At 34.1% G+C, this 27844-nt stretch overlaps 1 protein-coding gene across 1 annotated transcript; it reads left to right on the top strand.

The window, feature by feature from the left end:
• Nucleotides 1-1885: 1885 nt before the first annotated feature.
• LOC133334537 (putative polypeptide N-acetylgalactosaminyltransferase 9) lies at nt 1886-26772 on the top strand (the record flags this gene model as incomplete). The annotated part of the gene is made up of 4 exons (XM_061542852.1): nt 1886-1976; nt 3642-3746; nt 14230-14337; nt 26507-26772. Coding segments are annotated over 4 exons (466 nt in total), but the record flags the coding sequence as incomplete, so codon positions are not given.
• Nucleotides 26773-27844: the final 1072 nt, after the last annotated feature.

Raw genomic sequence — 27844 nt, forward strand, 5'->3', positions numbered from 1 at the left:
GAATCCTGAAACTCGGATTTAGGATCACGGTGAGGGTGTAGGATTGGGGTATGTAGGAAGTTTTTGAAATTGGTACTACTATGTACTAAATTTTGTACAATTTGAATTGAAGGTGAACCGATAGAGTTGGAATCCTGAAACTTGGATATAGGATCACTGTGGGGGTGTAGGATTGGGGTCTGTAGGAAGTTTCGGAAATTCGTACTACAGTGTACTAAATTTGGTACAAATTGAATTGTGAGTGAACCGATAGATTTGTAATGCTGAAACTTGGATTTAGGGTCACTGTGGGGTTGTAGGGTTAGGGTAAGTTGGAGGTTTTGGAAATTCGTACTACTGTGTACTAAATTTGGTACAATTTGAATTGTGAGTGAACCGATAGAGTTGTAATCATGAAACTTGGATTTAGGGTCACTGTGGGGTTGTAGGGTTGGAGGTTTTGGAAATTCATACTACTGTGTACTAAATTTGGTACAATTTGGATTGTGAGTGAACCGATAGCGTTGGAATTCGGAAACTTGGGATTAGGATCACTGTGGAGTGTAGGTTTGGGTTAAGTAGGAAGTTTTGGAAATTTGTACTACAGTGTACTAAATTTGGTACAAATTGAATTGTGGATGAACCGATAGAGTTAGAATTCTGAAACTTGGTTTTAGGATAACTGTGGGGGGTGTGGGTTTAGTAAGAAGTATTGGAAATTCGTAAAGTAGAAGGATACGAAAAGTACTAAAATATACCAAATATGGTACCCTTTTTAAAAAAAATTCTGAATTCTGAAATTTGGAATGTTGGAATGTTGGAAATTCGAATTCATGAGTACGAAAAGTACTAAATATGGTACAATTTGGATCTATGTGAAGAGATAGTGCTGTTATCCTGAAATTAATGAATAAAATTACTGTTTTAGTGGGAAATTGAGGCAGTTTTAGAAACTCATACTTACGTCTACGAAAAATAATAAATGGTACAATTTGGATGTTGGTGAACGAATAGAGATGGAATCTTTAAATGTGGACCTAAGGTTGTTATTGGAGTGCATGACTGAGGTATTTTTGGAAATTTGTACTTTGGGTACGACAACCAAAAAATTTGGTACAATTTGGATTTTGGAGAACGGGTAGAACTCGAATCCTGAATGTTGCAACTTAGGTTACTCTGGGAGTGTAGGAAAAGTACAGAATGGTACCAAACATGGTACAGTTTAGTGAACAGATAGAGCTGAAATTCTTAAATTTGGACTTACGATTGAAAGCAGGTTTGGAATATTGAGATTGGTTTGGTTATGGGTACGAAAAGTGCGGAATGGTTTCACTCAGAGCTGAAATTCTTAAATTTGGACTATCTGAAAGAAGGATTGAGGTACATTTGGAAATTTGTACTTATGAGTACGAAAACCACTAAATTTGGAACAATTTGAACTATGGTGGAAGAAAATTGTAGGAATAGAGGTGGAATTCAGAACTATAGTACAACTAATTATACGGTATTCACGATTTCCATAAGAAATATTTTTTTATTCCCTTTCCGCATACGAAGTAGCGGGTACTTTGCTAGTTATTTTATAATCAATGGGTGTCTGATTGAGATTACATGTTAAACAGTGCACCGACGTCTTTTCGGATACATATGTAGAATATACCCAAAGTGGTGAAGGGTATCATATAGTCGGCTCAGTCCGACTTTACTACTTTCCTCACTGGTTTCTTATTTTTTACTTTCATTTTCATACGTTCCACTCTAATATATAATCATCACAAAACTATAGCATACTTTTAGTTGCCTTGTTCAAAATACATGTATTGCATTTTGTGTGTGCATCATCATCATATTTCCCATTATTATACCTGTCTGACTCTCTTGTTCCATTTATCTTTTTTTCTTGCAGAGAACGTTTGGGTTGCAAAAGTTTTAAATGGTATCTGGACAATGTCTATCCTGAACTTTTCATACCCGGTGAATCGGTAGCCTATGGCGAGGTAAGTAAATTACCAAAAAACCTAAAACAAAACTTGTGATTTTGTTTCAAAATGCTAAAAACTTGCTGCTTGCCAAAAAAAGGAAGAAGCTAAATACTAAAATGACCCGCCTGTCTTTTGAAAAAAAAAACAAGAAAACTCAAACTAACCCCTTCTTGACCCCGTAAAAATATTAAACTAACACAATTATAAATAAAAAAGAAAAATTTACAAACCAGAAACACATACTCAAAACCCTCTGACAACTTATGGGTCAGAATGACATCTGAGTTGGTTTGATTAGCATTTTCAAAAGGCTTTTTTTTAAAAACTAACAAATTTTGCTAACATCAACCTCCAATTTAACCTTTATAACAAAATTCCATTTAAAATTTATTTTAAAATATTAACTTTTATTTTATTATCCCCAACACAAAACAACAACAAAAATTCATCTACAAACAAATACCCTCACAGATAAGAAATTTAGGTGCTGGCGGTCGCACATGTTTGGATTCACCGGCACGCAAAAAGGATTTGAAGAAGCCCGTTGGCTTGTATCCCTGTCACAATCAAGGAGGAAATCAGGTTTGTTAACAACGACCACACACGAACAAAATCAGCGACCGCCACAAGCTCCGTTCAAAATCAGAAACAACAAAAACCAAAAAAAAAAATTGTCCAAAAAACCAACCACAAAAATCCGCATTTGAATATTTCTCTCTAAACAAATTCCAACACAAGCCACAACAAAAAATAATAACAAACGACAATAAAAACGAATCTAATGGTTATGGGTTGCATATATATATGGTGTCGTTACATTTTCCACTGTCCCTGCCCTGCCCTGCTCGACCCCAGTCCCCCAAAAAACAGCAATTTTTGCCTAAACGCATGTTGATGATGCCTTTGTTTTACTCTATATTTTTTTATTATTATTTTCTCTTTCTCTCAAGATTTAAGTGGTATTAGATATGGAATCTGAAATATGATTTAAAAAATAATAATTAAAAATTAAAGCATACTTTTGGGCTAAAAAAAAAATTAAAATTAATTTATTTTTTCTATCAGAAAAAAATAGTAAACTGTCTCTACCATGTATACGCCAAGGGGTTCACTAAGGAAAAATTCATTTTTTTCTATAGAAAAATAACAAGTTTTTCCTGCTGGCCAAGAGAAACATTTTTCTCAGTGAACCCCTTGGCGTATACATGGTGACGCTAATCATACGTCCCCATGTACACCTAATTTACAATCTAGTTATTATTTTGAAAATTAAAAAATTAAAGCATACTTTTGGACTACAAAAATAAAATTAATTTATTTTTTCTATCAAAAAAAAAAAATAGTAAACTGTCTCTACGGGGAACTAGGAAAACCTATTGAATTTTTTCTATAGAAAAATATCGAATTTTTTCCTGCTGGACAAGATAAACTATTTTCTTAGTGAACCCCTTGGCGTATACATTGTGGCGCTAATCATACGTCCCCATGTACCCCCAAATAAAAATGTAGTTATTAGTTTAAAATAAAAGCAAAAAAAAAAATAAATTATGATTTCTCTAAACTCCACATCTAATACCACTTAAACCCAACTTTTTTATAGCCATTGAAATCTTCTAGTTCAATAAAAAGAAATATATATTTTTTTTATAACAACCATCCTACCAAACAAATCAATTACAGATTGCCAATATCGAAACCGATATGTGTCTCGATTCAGCCGCCAAACCGGACGACATGCAAGGTGCCGTTGATCCTTACAAATGTCACGGTCAGGGTGGAAATCAGGTACTGTTTCTTTTTGTTATTTATATATTTTCAGTTTTGAATTAATTTGCAAACATTTTGGATATTGGGCTATTCGAAAAAAAACACCACAATTATTTTTCACTTTATTAATTTCTTTTCATTTTAAATAAAATTGCTTTATGATTGATTTTCTTTAATTATAGTTTTGATATTTTTGGGTTTAATGGTAACCTGATAACACCACCACCTCCACGCTTTATGAAAAATAAATGAAATAAAAATTAAACAAAAAAATTTGTTTGGCTTTGGAAAATACCACATAATAATGTTGGCTTTGGAATAACAAAAAACTCATAACAAATCACTGGCATCAAATTTTAGATTTTTTTTTAATAGAAATTCATTCCTAACATTTACTTAACAACATTACTTTTTGGCGTATGGAGAAATGCCATATAAAAAATATCCTGTTGTAGTTCATTGAAATTCATTTTAGCTTGTCATAAATCATTGCTCATATCTCCTTTAAGACAGTTATTTAGCTCAAATATCATTTTTTTATTAGTATACTTTAGGGGATTTGTGTGAGAATCGAAAATGTCAAGTATGTATATCTTATGGCAATGACCCTAGACATTCTATTCCTTCGGAGATACTTTTTCCCTTGGACAACAATTAAAGGAAATGCTTAGTACCACAGATACACTTGTTTAAATTTAGCATATTAGGATGTACAAGTTATTCGACTACAGCCATGTTGGCGTATACATTATGACGATAATCATACGCACCAGAGGACTGTGAGAAAGAAGTATCAAATTTCTATGTAAAAAATCGAAGTAAATTTTTTATAGAAAGTGTACCTTTTCATGCACTTAATACCTTCAGAAGATGCAGAAAGATCTTATTTATTTAGAAGAAGCGTTGTAGACATACAAACAAAAAAACATATCCTGCTCTATAGTTCATTTAAATTCATTTTAGCTTGTCATAAATCATTGTTTGTATCTCCTTTTGGGTAGTTTCTTAGCTCAAATATAATTTTTTAATAGTATACTTTAGGGAATTTGTGTTAGAATCGAAAATGTCATGGCCCTAGATATTCTATTTCCTTCGGAGGTTCTTCTTCCCTTGGACAACAATTAAATAAAATGCTTAGTACTACAGATACAGTCATGTTGTCGTATACATTATGACGATAATCATACGCACCAAAGGACAGTGAGAAAGAAATGTTAAATTTCTATATAAAGAATGTTTTTACAGAACATTTTTACATTTCAGGCATTTAATACATTCAAAAAATTTAGATAGATTCCATTTCTTTGGGCAAAGTAATGAAGATATTCTTCCTTTAGAAGACTTAGAAAAATTCTACATCGAAAGTGTGTTAGTAAAATTGTTAATGTTTTTATTGGCAAAATGTGTTGTGTAGAGATTAGAAGTGCAGTTTCAAAGAGTTGAACCATAATAAAATAAATCACCATTTGTTCTATTGACCCTACTGCCGAATAGGTTATGACAATAAGTATACGCCTTATCGAACTGAGAGAACAAAATGATCAAATGGCGGATACGTTTCGACAATAATTATACGCCTTTACAACAAATAGAGAACAACTTTTTTTGATATTTAAATTCATTATGTTGACGACTGAGAGTTTGTTTATTATAATTGTAAGGTTATTGAGTTAAAAGAATCAGTGTAAGGTAGATATCTTCAAGAACATAAGTATTATTTCCATTGATCTGGTGTCCTCTAAGTTCAAAATTATATTTTCTACTTGATAATAAGTGGCGTATACAGTATGACGTTAACAAAACACACTAACGCACTATTTGAATTCTCACTTTCTTAATAAAAATCGAAGCATAATCTTAAGAAAAATTATTAAGACGGGAAGTTTCATTTTTAGCTAAAGATATTATTTATTATATCATATCATAATATGCCCTTGAAAAAATATTTCTCTTGCTAAAGATCTAGTTTTTGTTGCTCTATATCGAAAAAGCTCCCTTCCATAAGAGTAGTTATTTTTCCAGGAATGGTGAGGTATTTGTAAGTGACACACTTTGCTATTTTTAACAATACTCTGAATACAATAGCCTTTTTCTTTTCTAATTAAAACAATTTCCGAATTTTAGGCTGATAGATTTTTTCCACTAAACATCAGCGCAAATGGCTGAAACATAACACACTGTATTGAGATTATATCATTTAGTTCACATGGTCGTATTAGTGCCGGCAATAGTTATACGCCCCACGTACCATGAGAAAATATTTTGAAATCATACTTTGTTTGAAAAAAATTGCTACCCCGTAAATATATTCGGTTCCTTGTTAATTTTTTAATTTGTATACCCTTCACCACACTGTGGTACAGGGTATTATGACTTTGTGCATATGTTTGTAACAGACAAAAATAATCGAGATAGACCTATGGTTCCTTTTGAGAATATGCATAGAATCACTTTCTGAGTCGATTTATGCATGTCCGTCCTTCTGTTGGTGTTAAATTGTAAACAAAGTACAGGTCGCATTTATGATCCCAATTGGATGAAATTTGGCACAGCTCATTTGTTTGGCCCAAGGACGAACCCTATTGAAATTGGAAGGAATCGGTTCAGATTTAGATATAGCTCCCATATATATTGCATATATATTCGTCCGATTTAAGGCAAATGACGCACCAATGTACCTATATATCCTTCGATTTGCACGAAATTTGGCACAGCGTAATGAATAACTTCTAGAACGATGTGTGTTAAGTTTCTTGAAAATCGGTTCAGATTTAGATATAGCTCCCATATGTATTTTCATCCGATTTTAAGTAATTGGTGCACCAAAGTCTCTGAAAATCATTCGATTTGCAGGAAATTTGTCATAGTGTACTGAATTAAGACTAAAATGTCGTGTGCTAAGTTTCGTGAAAATCGGTTCAGATTTAGATATAGCTCCAATATATATTTTCGTCCGATTTTATGTAATTGGTGCGCCAATTTTGGTATACGGTACAGAATTCAGTCTAGAATGGTGTTGCTAAGCTTCGTGAAAATATTTATAGCTAGGCCTATTGACACAAGGTACTGATGTAATATAAATTAATCTCTGACAAGTTTCCCCGAAATGGGTTCAGATATAGATATATAACAAAAACGCGTCGTCTGTTAGGATTATATGTAGAATATACCCAAAGTGTTGAAGGGTTTCATATAATCGGCCCAGTCCGACTTTACTACTTTCCTTACTGGTTCTACTTCGATTCGTGCCTAAAATTTTAGCAAAGAAAGAAAAGTCAGTTACCCCGTTGGTTAAGGGGCTTATCAGGCATTTGGCTTTACAAACGTCGTATGTTAATAATTTGCATTTATATGGAAGTTAATGCGAAATTGTATCAGCGAATTAAAATTCAAATTTATCCATTTTTGACATTTATCTTCACTTCAGAAGCAATTCTTTTAAAAGCAAATTCTCAGTTGTTTTAAAATCAAATTCTTCCATACTATACGTATATGTTTTGTCCAATGTGGCATAGTGTTTCAGAACGTAAAGTACTCTGGCAACATTTGTATTGCTCTGGAAACCTAAGTTCTAGGTGTGTTATATTTGAAATTTCAAAACAAAAATATATTTAGCTAAAATAACACGTCACATTATATTTGAGAAAAATTAGTAAAGTTTTTCCTAATTAAGTCGAATTGTCAAGCATTCACTGGAATCTTAACAGGAAAGGGGTGGCGTATTAATTGTGGCAATACTTATACGACCTAATGTACTAAGCGAAATATATTTATTTACACGTTTTATTTTCTTAGAGGCTACAAATATTTAATTGTAGAAAAATTGTCATATTTTTTTATAAAATTTTATGTAATTGTAAATAATTTCATGAGGTTGACGTATATTTTTCCCTCATATTTCTACATCGGAAAAATTATAAGAATTTACTTTGGAATCTATACCCTAATACGCCCCTAAAACAATTATCACTTTTAATTCAATACATTAAAACTTGAGCGTATACCTGTCGTTAATACGTATACAATGAATTTCTGGGAATAAATTCGTGTTAAGAATAAAATAAATTCTTGTGGGAATAAATTTATATTTTTTATAGTGATTATTGATTTTAAATATTTCAATTATGAATAATGACCAGTTATTATTTGTCATGTGGGATATAAACTATTCTTTGTTCACAGGTACTTGACATTTTCTACAGTTGATTAGTTGAAAATTGGAGAACTTATTTAAAAATCAATACAGTATTTTTCGGTTAATTGCACATAAAAATGTGCACAAATTTTAGTTCAATTCACCGAGAAACCAATTATCCGAACCCGCTTAATTGAATAGTTTGTTCAATTACAGTAATCACGTATAATTTGAACTTCAATGTCAAATACAAATTAAGCTTTCTCGCAGTTTTTCCTTAGCAATAAACATATGTTTTGAATTAGTGGAGGTCCCACTTAGTCTTTTTCACAAATTATGTCAAATATGTATGCAAAAAATGGCAGATTATTTTTCATTTATTATTAAGCAATTAACCGGTGAAAAGTAAAAGAAATTTATTTTTGATGACAGGTTTTAATTATCCGAGAAAACAGGGTTTAATTATCCGAGAAACAGGGTTTAATTATCCGAGAAAATTTACATGTATTTTCCTATGAAATATTTTTTGCCCCATCATGTGGTTCAATTAAGCGTGGAATCCAATTAACCGTAGGTCCAATTAACCGAAAAATACTGTATATTTTCGCCATACTTATACGCCCGAATGTCCGTTTTATGTTAATTTTTGATGTTAAATAGTTCAGCGATCCATTATTATTCTCCATCCTGAATATAAACTATAATTCTTCCTCATTATTTCAGTTGATACTAAAAAATTTTCCACAACATTTAACTCTAAATGTGAGATATAATCTTCAAGTCAATACATTTAAATGATGGTGGTGGCGTATACGTGCTCACCATACTTATACGTCCCAAATATGTGAATGAGTACAAACACCAGGTGAATTTTTCTTTATTGAAAAGCAATTTAAATTTAAATACTTTCAATTTAAATGTCGATTTTAAACGCTTCAAATAGTTCCCCGAACAATTATTCTTCATCGCCTTGAATATAAACTCTTCTTACAACCCTTCCCCTCCACATTTTCTCACAGCCACTTAACACTTTCTACTTTTTCTACAACATTTCCCCCGAAAAATTGACTGAAAATGTACAGCAACAATATCCATTTATATTTACATTTGTTTGTACAACAACAACAACTATATACACAAATGCTTTTAATTGAGAAGTCCTTGAATTTTCGAGAGTATCATTGTGCCACCCAGCCATCTATCCACCTACCTGTAACATTATTACCTTTTTGAAAGTATTCCAATGCTATTCACCAAAAACGCTACCAATTCAAATCCATTTACCTTGCGAGCGAATCCCCCTTTTTGCATTGCGCTGATGACCTTTTCGTAAATTTCGCATTTTACATTGCTGTTAAATGTTTCGTTTTATGTTTCGATTTGTATTGGACGGCTATGTAGACGTATACTAATTAGCTTACGCTATGAATTTTATTTGCCAGCATCATTTATTAAGGTATTTTGTGAAACTGATGGTGTCATAATGGGTGCTGGGTAGGGGTGTGTTGTTGGGGAAAGCATTTCAGAATGGTATAGCCAGCTCATCGCTGATGCCGGCTAATTAGCTTTGGAAAAAATGCAAAAAGAGAATAAGAATAATTAAAACAACCACACTCTCATTTCGCATAAAATATTGTTAGGAATTATTTCCTAGTAGCCGGAATAAATTCACCTGCTGCATTATGACCTCACAAGTAGATTCGTTTTCACCTGTGCAATTTTTTCACCAAATGCAACTGGATTTTTTCTCTCTACAGCTAATGCAAACTGAACATCACGCTTGTAGTTTTTTGGTTTGGTTTTTGTGATGATAAGTACACTTTTTTTGGCAATATACAATCATCGTTGCTATCTATATCTAATTTTTAACGGAGTTTGTGGCTATTTACATACATACATATCTATATTTATATTATTATCATATTTGCAAATATTTGCCATTCTATATTAAGTATATTTATTATAAAATTACTGTTAAATTGTGATTATGACCAACCAGCTAATATTTATGGTGCACCAGTATAATATTAACAATTGCCAATTAAATTGGAAATATGTACAAACATATATATATATATTGTGGTATAAAAATATACCAAATAATTGACAATTTTATGGCAATTGCAGCAACACGAACAAAAAATATGGAATTTATTTTTATTATTTTTTTGCAAAAATTATTTGTTTAATGAGATATTTACACACACACACAAGTTTTGGCTCATAAATAAATAAAAAGGGCAATTGAGGCGTATACGTTGGGACAATAGTCATACGACCCAGAGAACCAGGAATAAAATTAAATATTTTTATAGAAAAGCCAACAGAACTGAGAATTCTGCGTTATTTTTTCCATAGAAAAAAGCGGAAATAAGGGCATGTGAGTTTTTACTCTAAAAAACCAGTCCTGTAGATCTGCGATTTTTTAGATACAAAAAAGCAGTTCTGAGGTCGAACAATTTTTTTCTACAGGAAAAATCTGTCATGAAGGTCTGCGACTTTTATTCCATCGAAGAAATGCAGAACTGAGTTCCTGTGAATTTTTTCTATTGAAAAAAAAAAGCGGACATGATGCCCTGCGACTTTTTTTTGTGGAATAAAACAGAACTGAGGTCCTGTCAATTTTTTTCTCTTAAAAAAACAGAAATGAGGTCCTGCGATTTTTTTTTTTTCAAAGAAAAAAGTAGATCTGTGGTCCTGCAATTTTTTTCTTTCTAGAAAAAAATACTCTGACAAAATAGGTAATTAAATAAATAAAAAGTTTTACTTAGGCGTATACATTGTGATAATAGTTATACGACCCGGAGCCTTATGGACAATATATTTCTTATACAAAAATAACGGCAATCCTGCTGGTCAACCATTTGTATCTATATCTTCTCTCTATTTCCTAGAAGACATGCGACTTTTATTTTACCGAAAAGAGAATAGTGTAAAGGGAATGCGAAAAACTTTTCTGTAAAAAAAAAACACAGAGGTCAGAGATAACGATTTTTTCTATGAAAAATTAGTCAGGAGAACCTTTGAATTTTTTCTATAGTCAAAATTACTCCCGAAGGCCAGCCCTAAGCACTGATTTTATTCTATATATAAAGTAGATGCTTAAATAAATAATAAGGGTCAATGAGACGTATACATTGTGATAATAGTTATACGGCCCGGAGATCAATGAACAATGTATTTTTTATACATAAATTACGGCGTTCCTGCTGGCCAACCATTTTTTTCTATCTTCTATCTATTTCTTGGAGAGCATGATACTTTTATTTTACAGAAAAAAATCTAGTGTAGATGGACTGCGAAGTTTTTTTTTCTTAGAAGAAAACATAGAGAAGATAACGATTTTTTCTATGAAAAATTATTCAGAAAAACGTGCCATTTTTTTCAATAGACAAAATTATTCCCGAAGGCCAACCATAAGCACTGATTTAATTCCATAGATAAAAATAGATGCTTAAATAATTAATAAAGGTGACAGGGGCGTATACATTGTGATAATAGTTATACAACCCAAAGACCCATGAGCAAATTATTATTTAAACAGGTTAAAAATGGCAAGCAATTGTTTCTAAACAAAAATCAGTCTTAAGAACCGGCGAATTTTGTTCTACAGAAAAAATAATAGTGTAAAGGAACTGCGAAGAACTTTTCTGTAGAAAAAAACACTGAGGTGAGGGACAACGAATTTATTTCTATAAAAAATAAACAGGAGGATCGGTGGTTTTTTTCTATGGACAATATTAATCTCCAAAGCCTATCCTAAACACTATTTTTTTCGCTAGATAAAATATATTATTAAATAAATAATAAGGGTCACTGAGACGTATACATTGTGATAATAGTTATACGACCCGAAGACCCATGAACACAATACATAATAAAATGAAAAATGCCAAATCTGATGGTAAACGAATTTCTTTTAAAGAAAAAACTCAGTTGTGAGGGACATAAAATTTACTTCTAATAAAAAATAGTTAGGAGAACCTTTGAATTTTTCATAGAAACAAAAATCAAAATCTTTTTCCTAGAAAAAAATTTGAAAATTCGCATCTTGGGAACTGAAATTTTACAATGAATTAAGTTCTGAGTGTTCAAAGACATACTTTCCCCAAATAAATAATTTGCCGTTCTGTTGAAAAAAAAACATGGAAAACATAGAAGGATTTTTCCAAAGGAAAAAAATGTGGCTCTTGGACATTTAGTCTAAAACTAAAGAATGTATTCCTGGTTGTATAATTTTTATTTTCATGATAAAGATTCGGAGGCGTATAAGTAGCAACAACACTAATACGCTCCGAAGGGAACATATTTTTGTTTTGTAAAATAAAACGGAGTCCTCAAGGCCTCTCAAAAAATTACAGAATGATTTATTAGCCTAGAATCAAATTCGCAGAACTCAAGAACTAACATTTTACCTTATAATATAATTCAGATTTTTTCACAGACAAATCACAGCTGTCTATATCGTATAAGTAACGACGTATAAGTAACGACAATGATAATACGCCCAAAAGTTCCCTTACGGCTTTATTAATAGAAATGTAGCATTATGATTTTTATACCACATAATCTTTATGAACCGATTTTTTAAAGAAGATATCAAAGTCATTTATGGCTGAAAAAGGAAATTCTTAGTTCCGGAGTTGTGCATTTTTACAAGATTTCCGAAATATGTTTTTTCCATAGAAAAGTCGCATGTTCTTAAGATTTGACATTTCTTCCATTGAAAAAAAATCGTATTAACCCATGATATATTTTTATAAAAACTTTTCGTTGTTCTCGAGAATTAGTATTTTTATTTTAATTGAAACAATTCCCGGAATAATTTTTCTCATTAAAAAAAATGCGGTTATTGAACACTGATTTCTTATTCCCGCTCAGGCGATTACTGTATGTAATAAGGAATCTGTAGCGTATTAGTAATGTCAATACTAATATGTCCAGAGGTTCCTAAGTAATGCCGAATCAATACTAATACGCCTCAAGATTGTTTTATATTTTTGTTAAATAAAACTTGCATTGCTACAGGACAGATATTTTCCACAGAAAAAAACTGCTCAGTTTTCGTGAAGTGGAATTTTTCCATAGCATAAAGTTTTCATTGCTGCAGAAGATATTTTTCCCAAAAATTTTCTTTAAAAAAATAACCCTAGTTCTCTAATACTAATTTTTTTTCCCAAAACGAAAAAAAATTTCAATAACTTGTGACTTTTTCGCATTGCTCCAGGACAGATATTTTCCACAGTTCATAGTTCTCGAGATGTGGAATTTTTCCATAGCATAAAGTTTTCATTGCTCCAGAAGAGATTTTTTCCAAAAATGTGGTTTAAATAAAGAACCCTAGTTCTCTAATGCAAATTTTTTTCCCCCAAAACGAAAAATATTTTCAATATCTTGGGACTGTTTCTTTTTTGAAACAGAAAGACTTATTCCCGCTCAGGTTTACATTTGTATATCAAAATGGTTCGGAATGAGCGATTTAGTAACGTCAATACTAATACGCCCTGAAGTGACCTAGTAACGCCGTATTAATAACGTCAATACTAACACGCCCTCAAGTTCCTCAGTAACACCGTATTAGTAACGTCAATACTAATACGTCCTGAGTTTCTTTTTTATTTTTGATAATAAGAATATAATATTTTTATATATTAAAATATTTTTCATATTATTTTGCAATTGTAAAAGAATTTCCATAGTAAATTGTTTTTAATATACCAAAGACTATATTTTTAAAAATTTTGTTCTACGCATAAAAATATGCAATGAAATAATAATAAAAAAAATATCTCAACAATTATTTTGTACTTATTTGAATTTACTGTGCACTCTAAATACATTTGCTGTTGTTGGGAAAAATATTTGCCTTAAATAAAAATAACCAAGGAAAAAAATAAATTGCATTCTCTACAGTCACTGACACCCATGCACATTCATTTCAACTCTCGCACACATACCATGACACTTTTATTAATAATGTTTTCTTTCTATTTCATTTTACGTTTCTATTAAATTTTTTCGCCTGAACCACTAAAAATGTATGCAACAACAACAAAATCCTGTTACTACCAACCATCGCCAACTATGATGCCTGGATGTATGCAATATAAACTATGTGTGTGTGCGTGTGCCTAACATATGGCAATAACTTTGTGGCAATTTCCAACCTTTTGCATATCTGCTGCTGGTGCTTTATCATATAAACTAAAAACCATTTATAAAACCCCCCGTCAACGTCTTCCATATGCTGCATCGCGTCCTAAACCTATCCTAAAATCTTCTACGTGTGGTGGTTAACCATTCTTCATATGGTTGGATGAATTTTGAAACACTCTCGCACAAACACACACACTCACATTATTGCAGTACTGGATGCTGAGTAAGGCAGGTGAAATTCGCCGTGATGAAGCCTGTCTTGATTATGCTGGACATGATGTTATGCTGTATCCTTGCCATGGCTCCAAAGGAAATCAGGTAAGCAAGAATACAATTTCGTTTTTTGTTCTTCTCTTCTTTTTTCGCACGATTAAATATTACTTTACAAGAGCCACAAGATACCAGCCACCAAGGTTTATATCTTTCTTTTACCTTCTTGATATTTTACCGGACGTGGCCATATTAATAAAGAACAAGACATTTCATTATAATGATAATAATAATGATGATGATGACGATGTGGATGATTGTGATTTTTCTTTTCCCTGTCACATTAACGGTCACATTGTTACGAATGTTAAGAATGTTGGTAATTTATTGCGACAGAAAAGAAAAGAATGCCGGAAAGATAGATACAGACATAAAAAGACAAATGTTCCAAGGTGGCGTATACATTATGTCAATACTCATACGCAACCAGGGGCCAACAAATTAAAGTGAGAAAAAATACCCTTTAAAATTCACTGATCCTCAGTTCTACTTTTTTTCTATAAAAAAAAAAAAATCGCAGGACCTTACTTAGGTGGCTTGCTACAGAACGGTTGTTCCATAAACCGAGCTTAAAACAGATTTCCAAGCGCGTCGGTCTTGTGTGCAAATCCACCAATTTGGAAGACCACGTTCCAAGATGTTATTTTCTACTTGGTCTTTCCATCTAAGCAGCTCAATACGACTGACTATGTCGATGTCCTCGTATAAATTGTAAAGCTCGTGGTGCATTCGACGCCGATATTCACCGTCGACGCAGATCGGCCCGTAGCTCTTTCGGAGAATTTTTCTCTCAAACACCCCAAGAGCTGCCTCATCTGCTTGCGCAAGTACCCATGCTTCTGAACCATATAATAGCACGGGTAGTATCAGCGTCTTGTAATGTGTGAGTTTGGTCTGGCGGGAGGTGGCCTTGTTTCTAAACTGCTTACTTAGACCATAGTAGCATCTGTTGGCCATCACAATCCTTCTCCGAATTTTAAAACTGATGTCATTCGTTTTATTTATGGCGGTACCAAGGTATATAAAGTCTTTAACTACCTCGAAGCTGTAGTTCTCACGTTCCACAGTTGGTCCGAGTCTACTGGACGTCTTGCGCGTTGATACCATCAGCTTGGTCTTCTCGCCGTTTACTGCCAGACCCACTTTGCAGACTCCTTTTTAATTTGTTCAAAGGTGGCTGTTACCGCTCGCAATGTTCGACCAATTATATCGATGTCATCGGCGTAGGCGAGTAACATGTGTTGTTTGGTGTACAGAGTGCCATTTCTGTTCACCTTTGCGTCTCGTATGACCTTTTCCAGTAGGATGTTAAAAAGATCACACGACAAAATGTCACCTTGTCTGAATCCTCGTTCGGTATTGAAGGGCTCCGATAGGTGCTTTCCTACTTTAACTGCTGACCTTGTGCCACTTAAAGTTATCCTGCATAGTATTAATTTTCCAGGAATGCCGAACGCAGACATGGCTTTAAACACCTCTGAACGGATAGGGCTGTCGAATGCGACTTTATAGTCGACAAATAGGTGGTATGTGTCGATGTGTTTTTCGTGGGTCTTTTTCAGGATTTGGCGCAGGGTGAAAATCTGGTCAATGGTGGATTTGCCAGGTCTGAAGCCGCATTGGTATGGTCCGATGATGTCATTGGCCATTGGCTTCAATCGTACACACAGCACACTTGATAGCACTTTATATGCGATGGGAAGGAGACTAATTCCTCTATAGTTGGCACATATCGTCCTGTCTCCTTTTTTGTGCACGGGAGGTTCCAACCATTGGGCATGCATTCATCTAGCCAAATTTTGCTAATCAGCTGGTGCATGCTCCTGACCAGCATCTGGCCACCAGTCTTGAATAGTTCGGCTGGTAACCCATCGGCTCCTGCTGCTTTGTTGTTCTTGAGCCGATTAATTGCTTTTATGACCTCATCTTGGCTACGTGGTATACACTCTATACCATCATCTCTTATTGGTTCTGGGGTATCTTCTTCATCGCCACTATTTGATACTAGAAGCTTTTCGAAATGCTCCTTCCGGATCCTCAACACCCTGTCTGTATCTGTCACTAGGTTTCCTTCTTCATCTCTACAGGAGGATATGCCTGCACCAAAGCCTTCGATTTGGTGTTTTACTCGTTGGTAAAATTTCCGGACTTCATTCTGACTCCTGTACATTTCGATTTGCTCACGCTCACGTTTTTCTTGTTCTTTCTTCCTGTTTCTGAAAACACGTTTCTCCTCTCTCCTTTTCTCCCGATAATTCTCCATCACGTTACGTGTTGCTACTGTCTTCAGGGTAGCCCTATACGCTGCGTTTTTCACATCAGTAGCATTACGACACTCCTGATCGTAACATGGGTTTCTTGGTGGTGGTTTTTGGTACCCAATTGTTCCTTTTGCTGCAGTTTGTAGGGAGTGAGCAATTTTTTGCCATTGTGCTTCTATACTATTATCGGGACAAGAAGTGTTTTCTTCAAGCAGATGGGTAAGTTGAGCGGAGTAGGCCTCGGCTACATGTTGTGTTTGCAGCTTTTCGACGTCGAGTTTCCGTATTGTAATCGATCGCACCTTTGCTGCAACATTAAGTCGGGTGCGTACCTTGGCTGCCACAAGATAATGGTCCGAATCGATATTCGCTCCTCGTATCGATCGGACGTCTAAAATTCTTGACGAATGCCTTCCGTCTATCACAACATGATCAATTTGATTTCTCGCTTCTTGATCTGGAGAAATCGAGGTGACCTTGTGTATATCGAGATGCTTGAATCTGGTGCTGCTAACTACCATGTTTTTTGCTGCCGCGAAGTCAACCTCAACCTCATGCCGTTGTCGGATGTTTCTTCATGAAGGCTGAATTTTTCGACGGTGGGGCAAAAGATATTTTCTCTTCCGATTTTTGCATTAAAATCTCCTAGCAGAATTTTAATGTCATGGCCAGGGCAACGGTCAGTTGCTGTTTCTAGGCGCTCGTAAAATATGTCCTTGGTCTCGCAGGACCTCAGTTCTGCTTTTTTTTCTATAGAAAAAAATTCGCAGACCCTTAGGACTGCTTTTTTTCTATAGAAAAAAATTCGCAAACCCTCAGGACTGTTTTGTTTTCTATAGAAAAAAAATCACAGACTCTCAGGACTGTTTTTTTTTTCTTCGCAGTGCAACAGTACATTCATCATTTCTCAAAATTCAATCAGGTTGCGTATAAGTACTGACACTACTTATACGCCCCCATGTCCTCCATGAAAATGCAGCTATTATGTACAGTAATTCAAAACCCGATAATAATACATTTCTATAGTCAAACGACGTACAGCAGTCCATCCTCTTAAAGGATCGTCACATTGCCACACACAAATTTCCTATACATCCGCCACTTACTTTAAGCCCCTATTGTTCGTTTTTAATGGCAACTTAAAAAATCTACAGTAATATTCCAACAAGGTATCTTTTCATGAGGTTTTTTTCGTTTGTTTGTAAAGAACCTTTCAATTGTTTTCCCATATTTCTTCTCTCTTAACCATGGCAACTGACATTAAAACACACACATCTACTGATATATACATTTTGTATTGCTCATGACAAAACAATGGGCTTGGGCTACAATGGAGGTAGATAAACAATGAAAAGGAGAATATGCCACAATTACGAAAAAAAACAGAAATGAAAAAAAAATGGAAAACGAAAAGTGAAAAAGACAGCAAACGAACGGAAGTAAGTCTTTGAAAAAAACATTAATTATTAAGAGAAAGAGGTGGAAATGGAGATGAAGATGTGGCGGACGAGTAAAACAGAATACTGAGTTGTGTTTGTGTATAAAATATCATTGTATCACCACTCATCGTTTCAAATGACAAATTAAAATTGCTGTCCTGGTCCACATTGCAAGGCAAACAAAAAGAAACAAAAAATACGACAACAACAACAAAATAATTACCCACCTCAGCAAACCACCAGAACAGAAGAATATCCTTCATGTTCTGGTTTCATTTTGGGGTATCCTACACTTTGGTCGTCGTCGTCGTTGTACAAGAGAGCTATATTTGCGGTTTCCTTTTTGCTCGTCTACCGCATACACAGACACACAACAATTTACAATAGTTGTATTCCAGGTATAAGAATACTTTGTGGCGAAAGGGATATTAGGGTGATGTGAACCGAAAAATAATTTAAAAAAATAATAAAAACAAGAACAGGACATTAATTCCTATAACTAAGAAGGTCGTAGAGGAGAGGTAATTTTCAGTAGTAAGAGACCTCTTTAGAAACACGAAAGTTTTCTATAGAGAAACATCCGAACATATTGTTTACTCGTTTATGATTCGGGTGCGTATACGTAACGACAGTAATTATTCGTCTCAATGTCCTCGATTAATAATTGTCGTTGTATAGCTCTACAAACTGAACGTTTTTCAGGAAAAAGATTGCCGATATTAAAAATTACAATCAATATTTTTCTACCGGAAAAATCAGTCCCCGTCAGAGTCAGAGGCCTGCAAATATTTCTACAGAAACGACATATTCAAGTTTCTCTAGAATTCGGAATATACTGCTTCCTAGTTGCTCTCATATTATCCATAGTCTGCGCCCTCATTTTCTCCATGGTGTACATTTAACCAGTAAGGAAAGTAGTAAAGTCGGGCCGACATATGTATCCTAACAGACGACGCGTTTTTGTTATAAATCTATATCTGAACCGATTTCAGGGAAACTTGCCAGAGACTAATTTATATAACATCAGTACGTCATTCTAGACTTAATTCAGTACACTATGCCAAAATTCGTGCAAATCAAAAGATTTCCAAGGACTTTAGTGGACTATTTACCTAAAATCGGGCGAAGCTATATATGGGAGCTATATCTAAATCTGAACCGATTTTCACGAAACTTTGAACACATCATTCTATACTTAATTTAGTACGCTGTGCCAAATTTCTTGGCAAACATCATTCTAGACATTATTCATAACGCTGTGCCAAATTTCGTGCAAGTCAAAATATTTCCAATGTCTTTAGTGGACTATTTACCTAAAATCGGGCGAAGCTATATATGGGAGCTATATCTAAATATATGGGAGCTATATGGGAGCTATATCTATCACGAAACTTTAAACACATCATTCTAGACCTTATTCATAACGCTGTGCAAATTTCGTGCACTTCAAAAGATTTCCAGGGACATTAGTGGACTATTTACCTAAAATCGGGCGAAGCTATATATGGGAGCTATATCTAAATCTGAACCGATTCCCACGAAACTTTGCACACATCATTCTATACTTAATTTAGTACGCTGTGCCAAATTTCTTGGCAAACATCATTCTAGACATTATTCATAACGCTGTGCCAAATTTCGTGCAAGTCAAAATATTTCCAATGTCTTTAGTGGACTATTTACCTAAAATCGGGCGAAGCTATATATGGGAGCTATATCTAAATCTAAAACGATTTTCACGAAACTTTAAACACATCATTCTAGACCTTATTCATAACGCTGTGCCAAATTTCGTGCACATCCAAAGATTTCCAGGGACTTTAGTGGACTATTTACCTAAAATCGGGCGAAGCTATATATGGGAGCTATATCTAAATCTGAACCGATTTTCACGAAACTTTGCACATATCATTCTAGACTTAATTTAGTACGTTGTGCCAAATTTCGCGCTAATCGAAAGATATATAGGGACTTTGATGCACCATTTACTTTAAATCGGACGAAAATATATATGGGAGCTATATCTAAATTTTAACCAATTTTCCCCAATTTCAACAGGGTTCGTCCTTGGGCCAAACAAATGGCTGTGCCAAATTTCATCCAATTCGGATCATAAATGCGACCTGTAATTTGTTTATAATTTAACATGGACAGACAGACGGACGGACGGACATGCATAAATCGACTTAGAAAGTGATTCTATGCATATTCTCAAAAGGAACCATGGGTCTATCTCAATTATTTTTGCCTCTTACAAACATATGCACAAAGACATAATACCCTGTACCACAGTGTGGTGAAGGGTATAAAAACTAATACTTCCTTATAACTCGGAATATATTCCTTGCTCAGTTGCTATTGGGGAGCGTATACGTTACGACAGTACTTATACGCCCCCATATTATCCAATGTGTGCCATTAAAAACTAATACTTTCTCAGCCAGGCTATAGAATAACGTCAGATATTTTGATGTTATCAACCGGAAGAAATATCGCGGATGGCCCACAATTTTTTCTATAGAAAAAATATTCCTGAAGACCTGCAAAATTTTGTTAACGAAAAAAATTAGTAATAATTTTTTCATGAAGGAAAAATATTCCAATTGGCCAACTATTTGTTTTTCTATAGGAATAAATGGCATAATCTGATCGATAACATGCATCCTAATCCTCCAGGTCTACTTTTTAGTAGAAAGTCTCTTTAATACAAGGTTTCCTCAATTATTATTGAGGAGCGTATTCGTAACGACTGTACTTATCCGCCACCCATGTTCTCAACTACAAATTACCATTTTTAATAAACGATATTTTCTCATGCTATACGGTGGCCAGCGAATTTTATAGATCTTCTAAAGGCCTATTAAATTTTGTCCAAAGAAAAACATTTTCAATAGTCCACACAATTATTTCTTTGAACAAAATTAAAATTTTTCGAGTAGAAAAAAATTGTCCTGAAGCCTACGAAATGTATTTTTCTGTGAATTATTTTCTGTAGAAATTTTTGCCATCTGTGATACTGAGACTGTTTTAAGCGATTAGCATTTGATAAAGTAAGACACCGGTGGTCTACAATATGTTTGCTATAGAAAACCTTGGTCCTGGAGAACCACAAAGTGTTTCTTGTAGAAAAAAATTGTCCTGAGGCCTACGACATTTTTTCTATTGTAAAAAAATAGTTTTGAAAATGAAAATATTGCAATCTGTGATACTTTGGGACTGGGATAGTTTTGAGAAAATGGAATACCGTTTTACAGCAACAATTCACAATCATCCGGGACTGCTTTTCAATAGAAAAATCCTTATTTCGTAATTTGCTCAATTATCATTGAGAGTGCGTATACGTAACGACAGCACTAATACGCAAACAATTTATTCTATAGAAAAAATTATAACTATGGCCTACAAAAGTGTTAGTATGGGAAAAATCTGTCCAGGTGCATTGCAAAAATTTGTCAAGCAAAAAAAAATCCTGAGGCCTTCAAAATTGTTTCTATATACATAAGTCTGCTGCCTAAGAATATTGCAGCTGTTTTTCGGACTGGGACAGTTTTGAAAAACTTCTATGTACTATTTTCCAGAAAAAAAACCAGAAGCCCCCGGGAACAAATTTTAATATAAATAATCCTTAAAGCGTAGTTCCCTTTGTTATCACTAAGGGAGCGTATACTAATCCACACCCATGTTCTCAATAAGAAATTGAACATGTGTTGATTTAGAAAAATGTTTCCTGAGAAAGCAGCCAACACAAATGGTACCGATAGCCTACAAAATTGATGGCAAAGTCTAAAAAAATGTCCAGTTAACTACCTACAGAAAAAAATTGTCTTGGGGCTTAAAAAATTGTTTCTGTTGAACATAAAAGTAGTTCTGCTGCCTTACGATTTTTTTCTGTAGAAAACAATTGTGATATGTACGACTAAAGTAGTCTTCAGTGGCATAGAACAAAATTCGAAGCCGATAGGTTTTGTTTTTTAATAGAACGAATCTTAAATGAATATATATTCTTGTTATAATTAAGGAAGCGTATGCGTAACGACAGCACTAATCCGCACCCATGTTATTAATAAGAAATTACCATTGTGCACCTTTAAGAACTGATACTTTCCCAGTCTGCACCATATTTTCATAGAAAAAATGGTACCGTTGGCCTACAAAAATGTTGATATTGGAAAAAATTGTCCTGACGACTTACAAAATGTCTCCAATAAAAAATAATAATAAAAATCTGAGGCCTATACAATGTTTTCTGTTGGGAAAATGTGGTTCTGCTGCCTTACGATTTTTTTCTGTGATTCTGCGATTTTTTCTGTAGAAATACGAGTAAATTGCGATCTGTGAGACTCTGGGACAGTTACGTAGCGACAACACTTATCCGCCACCATTCACTCAATAAGGAAAAACATTGAGTACGTTTAAAAACTGAAACTTTTCTTGTCTGCTAGCCATCGATTTTTGATTTATAAAAACATATAATCTGAGGGTCTCCAAAATACTTTTTTATGAAAAAACAGAACTGAGATACAACGATTTTTTTCTATGGGAAAAACGGTCCTGAGGTACTTCGATTCTTTTAATAGAAAGTCTCCTTAATACAAGGTTTCCTCAATTATTATTGAGGAGCGTATACGTAACGACGGTACTTATCCGCCCTCATGTTCTCCATTTCGAATTACCATTGTGTGCTTGATATTTTTCATCCTGATCGGGTTTTCAACGAATTTTTATCAATAATTTTTTTCTGATTGGCTACATTTTTGATATAGGAGAAAATTGGTCCAGTGGCCCTACAAAATGTTCAAAATAGCCCTGAGGTCTACTGTTTTTTTTTTTTTTTATTAGAAATAAATAGTTTGCTGCTTACGGGTTTTCTGCAATTTATTTTCTGCAGAAAATGTTGAGGCCTGTCGTTCTTTGGGACTGTGATAATTTCGAGAAACTGGAACACATTTTCTCACGGGAAAAATTTGCAATCCTCAGTTTTCACAGTTAACATTGAGGGAACGTATACTTAACGTCAGCACTAATCCGCCACCATTCTTTGCGAATTATTTCCTACGATTATAAAAACGAAGCAGTCCAGAGGTCTTGCGAATTTTTTCAATGGGAAATCTGTTGCAAATTTTTGTTCTATAGAAAAAAGGCAGTCTCGGGGTTCAGCGATTTTTTTAGTGAAAAAAAAAACATTTTTGAGGGTCTGGGAATTTTTTATTTTTCAAAAAAGGCAGTCCTAAGGGTCCGCTTTTTTCTATAAAAAAAAACATTCTTAAAGGTCTGCTAATTTTTTTTGGTAGACAAAATCACAATTTAGTTTCTGCGCATTTTTTTCGTTAGAAAAGCAGACCAGTTCTAGGGTCCTACAATTTGTTCTATAAAAAACATTCCTAGGGTCCTGCAAATGTTTTTCTTAACCAAAAAATCTTTCCTGAGGGTCTGTGAAGTTTCTTCTATAAAAAGAAAGCAGTCCTGCGAATTTTTGTTACAGAAAAAAAAACAATGCAAAAAATGTACCGTATTCCTGCGATCTTTTTTTCGGTTTCCTAATTCTTTCTTAGCTTTTAATGTCTGAAATTTTTAATTTTGTCCTCAGTGTCGTATGCATTGCGACAACACGCATACGCCAAGGAGCACTTCATTGATCATTGTTAGCTTATCTATTTCGGTATTTATTCCCTGTTCTAATCACCCCATCCTAATCTAACCTGGCAAACATTGTATCGCAAAACAATAAACCACACGAAAAAAACACCAGAAGAGAACTCCAAAGCAACGCATTAAAGCAAAAGGATAATGAATGTCGACTATTACAATAGACGTTTGAACAAACATATTCTTGTAAATCTCTGCATGGGCACACATAGATCCTGAACACTTAAGTGGGCATGTGTGTGTGTGTCTGCTTTCGTGTGCATTTTATATGCTACCCCAAGGACATCCGACAATAGATAGCTCGTGTTCCCACTCTTGTATTTCCTCTGTAGACTCACACACATAAGTGTTCGTTTATCTGTGGTTGTTGTTGTTGTATGAATTATGATTAGAAATATTAAAAATAAATTTCCTCAAGGCTGTTCTGTCTCCTTAGATTATTAGTTTATATGGGTATGAAACAGCGGGAGAGCGTAAATATATTTGCTACACTTTGGCAGGATGTAAAAAAATGTACAAAACAAAGGGGAAGGATGGTGTGAAGGATGTGGCTTGCTTGGCAATAATTGTCAGAGGAAATAAGTTATTAAAGACAGAGATTTCTAGTTGCCACAATTTTATGTAAAGGAATGGGGATATTATGGGGGTGGAGGAATAGGAGAACGATGGAGAGTTTATTTTGAAAGGAAATTCTTTTTATACCCTTCACCACAGAGTATTATGTCTTTGTGCATATGTTTGTAACAGGCAAAAGGATACGAGATAGACACATGGTTTCTTTTGAGAATATGCATAGAATCACTTTCAAAGTCGATTTATGCATGTCCGTTCGTCCGTCTGTTGGTGTTAAATTGTAAACAAAGTACAGGTCGCATTTATGATCCGATTTGGATGAAATTTGGCACAAGTCACTTATTTGGCCCAAGGACGAACCCTGTTGAAATTGAAAAAAATCGGTTAAGATTTAGATATAGCTCCCATATATATTTTCATCCGATTTAAGGTAAATGGGGCACCAAAGTCCCTCTATATCATTCTATTTGCACGAAATTTGGCATAGCGTACTGAATTGAGCCTAGAATGATGTCTGCCAAGTTTCGAGAAAATCGGTCCAGATTTCTATATAGCTCCCATATATAGTTTCGTCCGACTTCATGTAAATGGTGCACCAGTGTCCCTATTTATCCTTCGATTTGCACGGAATTTGGCATCACGTACTGAATTGAGTCTAGAATGATGTCTGCCAAGTTTCGAGAAAATTGGTCAAGGTTTAGATATAGCTCCCATATATAGTTTCGTCCGATTTCATGTGCACCAAAGTCCCTGTATATATACTTCGATTTGCACGAAATTGGGCATAGCGTACTGAATTGAGTCTAGAATGATGTGTGCAAAGTTTTGTGAAAATCGGTTCAGATTTAGATATAGCTCCCATATATATTTTCGTCCGACTTTATGTAAATAGTGCACCAATGTCCCTATATATCACTCGATTTGCATGAAATTTGGCATAGCGTACTGAATTGAGTCTAGAATGATGTGTGTTAAGTTTCATGAAAACAGGTCCAGATTTAGATATAGCTCCCGCATATATTTTCGTCCGATTTTATGTAAATGGTGCACCAATGTCCCTATATATCACTCGATTTGCACGAAATTTGGCATAGCGTACTGAATTGAGTCTAGAATGATGTGTGCTAAGTTTCGTGGAAATCGGTTCAGATTTATATATAGCCTCCATATATATTTTCGTCTGTAAATGGTGCACCAAAGACCCTATATATTCTTCGATTTGCACGAAATTTGGCATAGCGTTCTGAATTGAGTCTAGAATGATGTGTGCTAAGTTTCGTGGAAATCGGTTCAGATTTAGATATAGGTCCCATATATATTTTCGTCCGATTTTATGTAAATGGTGCACCAAAGACCCTCTATATTCTCCGATTTACACGAAATTGGGCATAGCGTACTGAATTGAGTCTAGAATGATGTGTGCTAAGTTTCATGAAAATAGGTCCAGATTTAGATATAGCTCCCGCATATATTTTCGTCCGATTTTATGTAAATGGTGCACCAATTTCCCTATATTTCACTCGATTTGCACGAAAGTTTCGTGGAAATCGGTTCAGATTTAAATATAGCTCCCATATATATTTTCATCCGATTTTATGTAAATAGTGCACCGAAGTCCATATATATTTTTGGATTTTTACGAAATTTTGGCATAGCGTAGAACAATGTGCGACAAGCTTCGTGAATATTGTTCCAGATTTAGATATAGCTCTCATATATTTCTTTCGTGAAAATCGGTTCAATTTAGCATAGGTTCCAGAAAGGCATAAAGATCTTCTATTCAAGTTCGTTGAATTTGATGCCAAGGTTCTTTCAAAAAGGCGGAGTCTGTTAGGAGACATATGTAGAATATACCCAAAGTGGTGAAGGGTATTATAAAGTCGGTCCAGTCCGACTTTACTACTCTCCTTACTGGTTTTTTTAAATAAATCTATCAGGATATTAATATATTTTCTATGGAGAAAATAGGTTTTGGAGAACTGCTAGTCTGTCTCTATAGAAAAGATAAGACCTTCAGGACTAAAATTTTTCTAAATAAAAAAATCAGTCCCGAAGAAACAATAGCGGTTATTCCAACGATTTAGAATTCTTCATAATCAGTCTTCTTGTTCAAAGGCAAATCGAAATAAAAATTAAATCATTTATGGACAATGTGGCGTATACGTTTTGACAACAGCAATACGCCATGGTGTACCTCAAAAATTGAAGAAATCCTCTTTTGTAAACCTAACCACACAATTTAAATTTAAAATTAAATAATTTTTTTCTCTCCTCCTCTTTTTTCTTCCCTTTTTCCAGTTCTGGACATTCAACAATGAAACAAAACAAATCCGCCATGGCTCATCGGACAAGTGTTTGGCGATTAATGAAAAACGTGATAAAATCGTTATGGAAGAGTGTAATGGTGGCCAGCTGCGTCAACAATGGCGTTTGGAAAATTACGACCCATCGAAATTGTGAGGTTACTTTTTTGGGAATGGTACCCAATTTATACCAACCTCACTGATGCAGCAGCACAATAGTAACTATGGCCAATGGAAATAGCAAAAATTGAAAACCCGCAAATGGAAACGCAACCATTACAAACGACAACAACAATAATCACAAAAACAAATATATACACAAATGTGCAATAATTTTCAAAGGAAATTTTGTAAACAAAGGAAAAACAAAAGACAAAGGATTTTTGTTTTTGTATAAAAAGAAAAGCCTAAAGCTATAAATAAATGACTGTTTGTAGTAAAAAGTAGAAAGTAAAAAAAATGAAAACTATGAGAAAACAAAATGTGAGTCCCGTAGTAAAAGTGAAAATATAATTTTAATAATATTTAAGTTAGTGTTTAATAATTTTTTTAGTTAAATTTGTTTTGTTTTTGAATGAAAGGAATTTTATTTTTAATTCTAATACATTTTTTGATAGGTTTTTTTAATTTTCTGTAAAGAAATGGGAAAGAAATCTTCCCAATACTCTTTGCAATATTCTATTACAAAGTGATGACAAACAAAGGCAATTTCGATAGTTTCTTAATATCAAAATATCTTCATATTCTCCCAAGAAATTTAAAATCTATAATCTAATTCGAAAAAATCTATTATTTGTTTCAAATGTCTAAAATCGTTACACATTAAGTTACTTTAAAATTGTCCCTTGTGCCGTATAAGTTATGACAACAACAATACGTCCTGGTGTTCGATAGAAACAAACACATTTTTGAGTATACTTTTAAGGGCAATTTCAATAGGAATTGTCATACATTTTTGTGCATCGTTTCGTATACGTCTTGACAACATCAATACGCCCGGTGTACAGGGTTGCCCATATTCAACGGATCCATGTTTTTTTTTTTAAATCAAAGAAAAAATAAAAATTTGGCGGTTGGCAATGTTAATCATTTAATTTGTTCCAAATAGATTTGTTTACATCAATTTTTGAATACGATATCTCTCAAATGGCCGCCTCTGGCTTTGATGACGTATTGTGCCCTTTTTGCTGCATTTTCCATCGTTATTGCCAACATTTCGGCCGGAATAGCGACTATTTCTTCACGAATGTTGTCCTTGAGCTCTTCTACGGTCCTTGGCTTGTTAACGTAAACCTTTGACTTCAAATATCCGCACAAGAAGAAGTCAGGCGGC

Source organism: Musca vetustissima, unplaced genomic scaffold (assembly GCF_032173495.1).
Source record: "Musca vetustissima isolate MV318-11 ecotype Yass unplaced genomic scaffold, APGP_CSIRO_Mvet_v1 utg27300, whole genome shotgun sequence".
NCBI classification, from domain to species: domain Eukaryota; kingdom Metazoa; phylum Arthropoda; class Insecta; order Diptera; family Muscidae; genus Musca; species Musca vetustissima.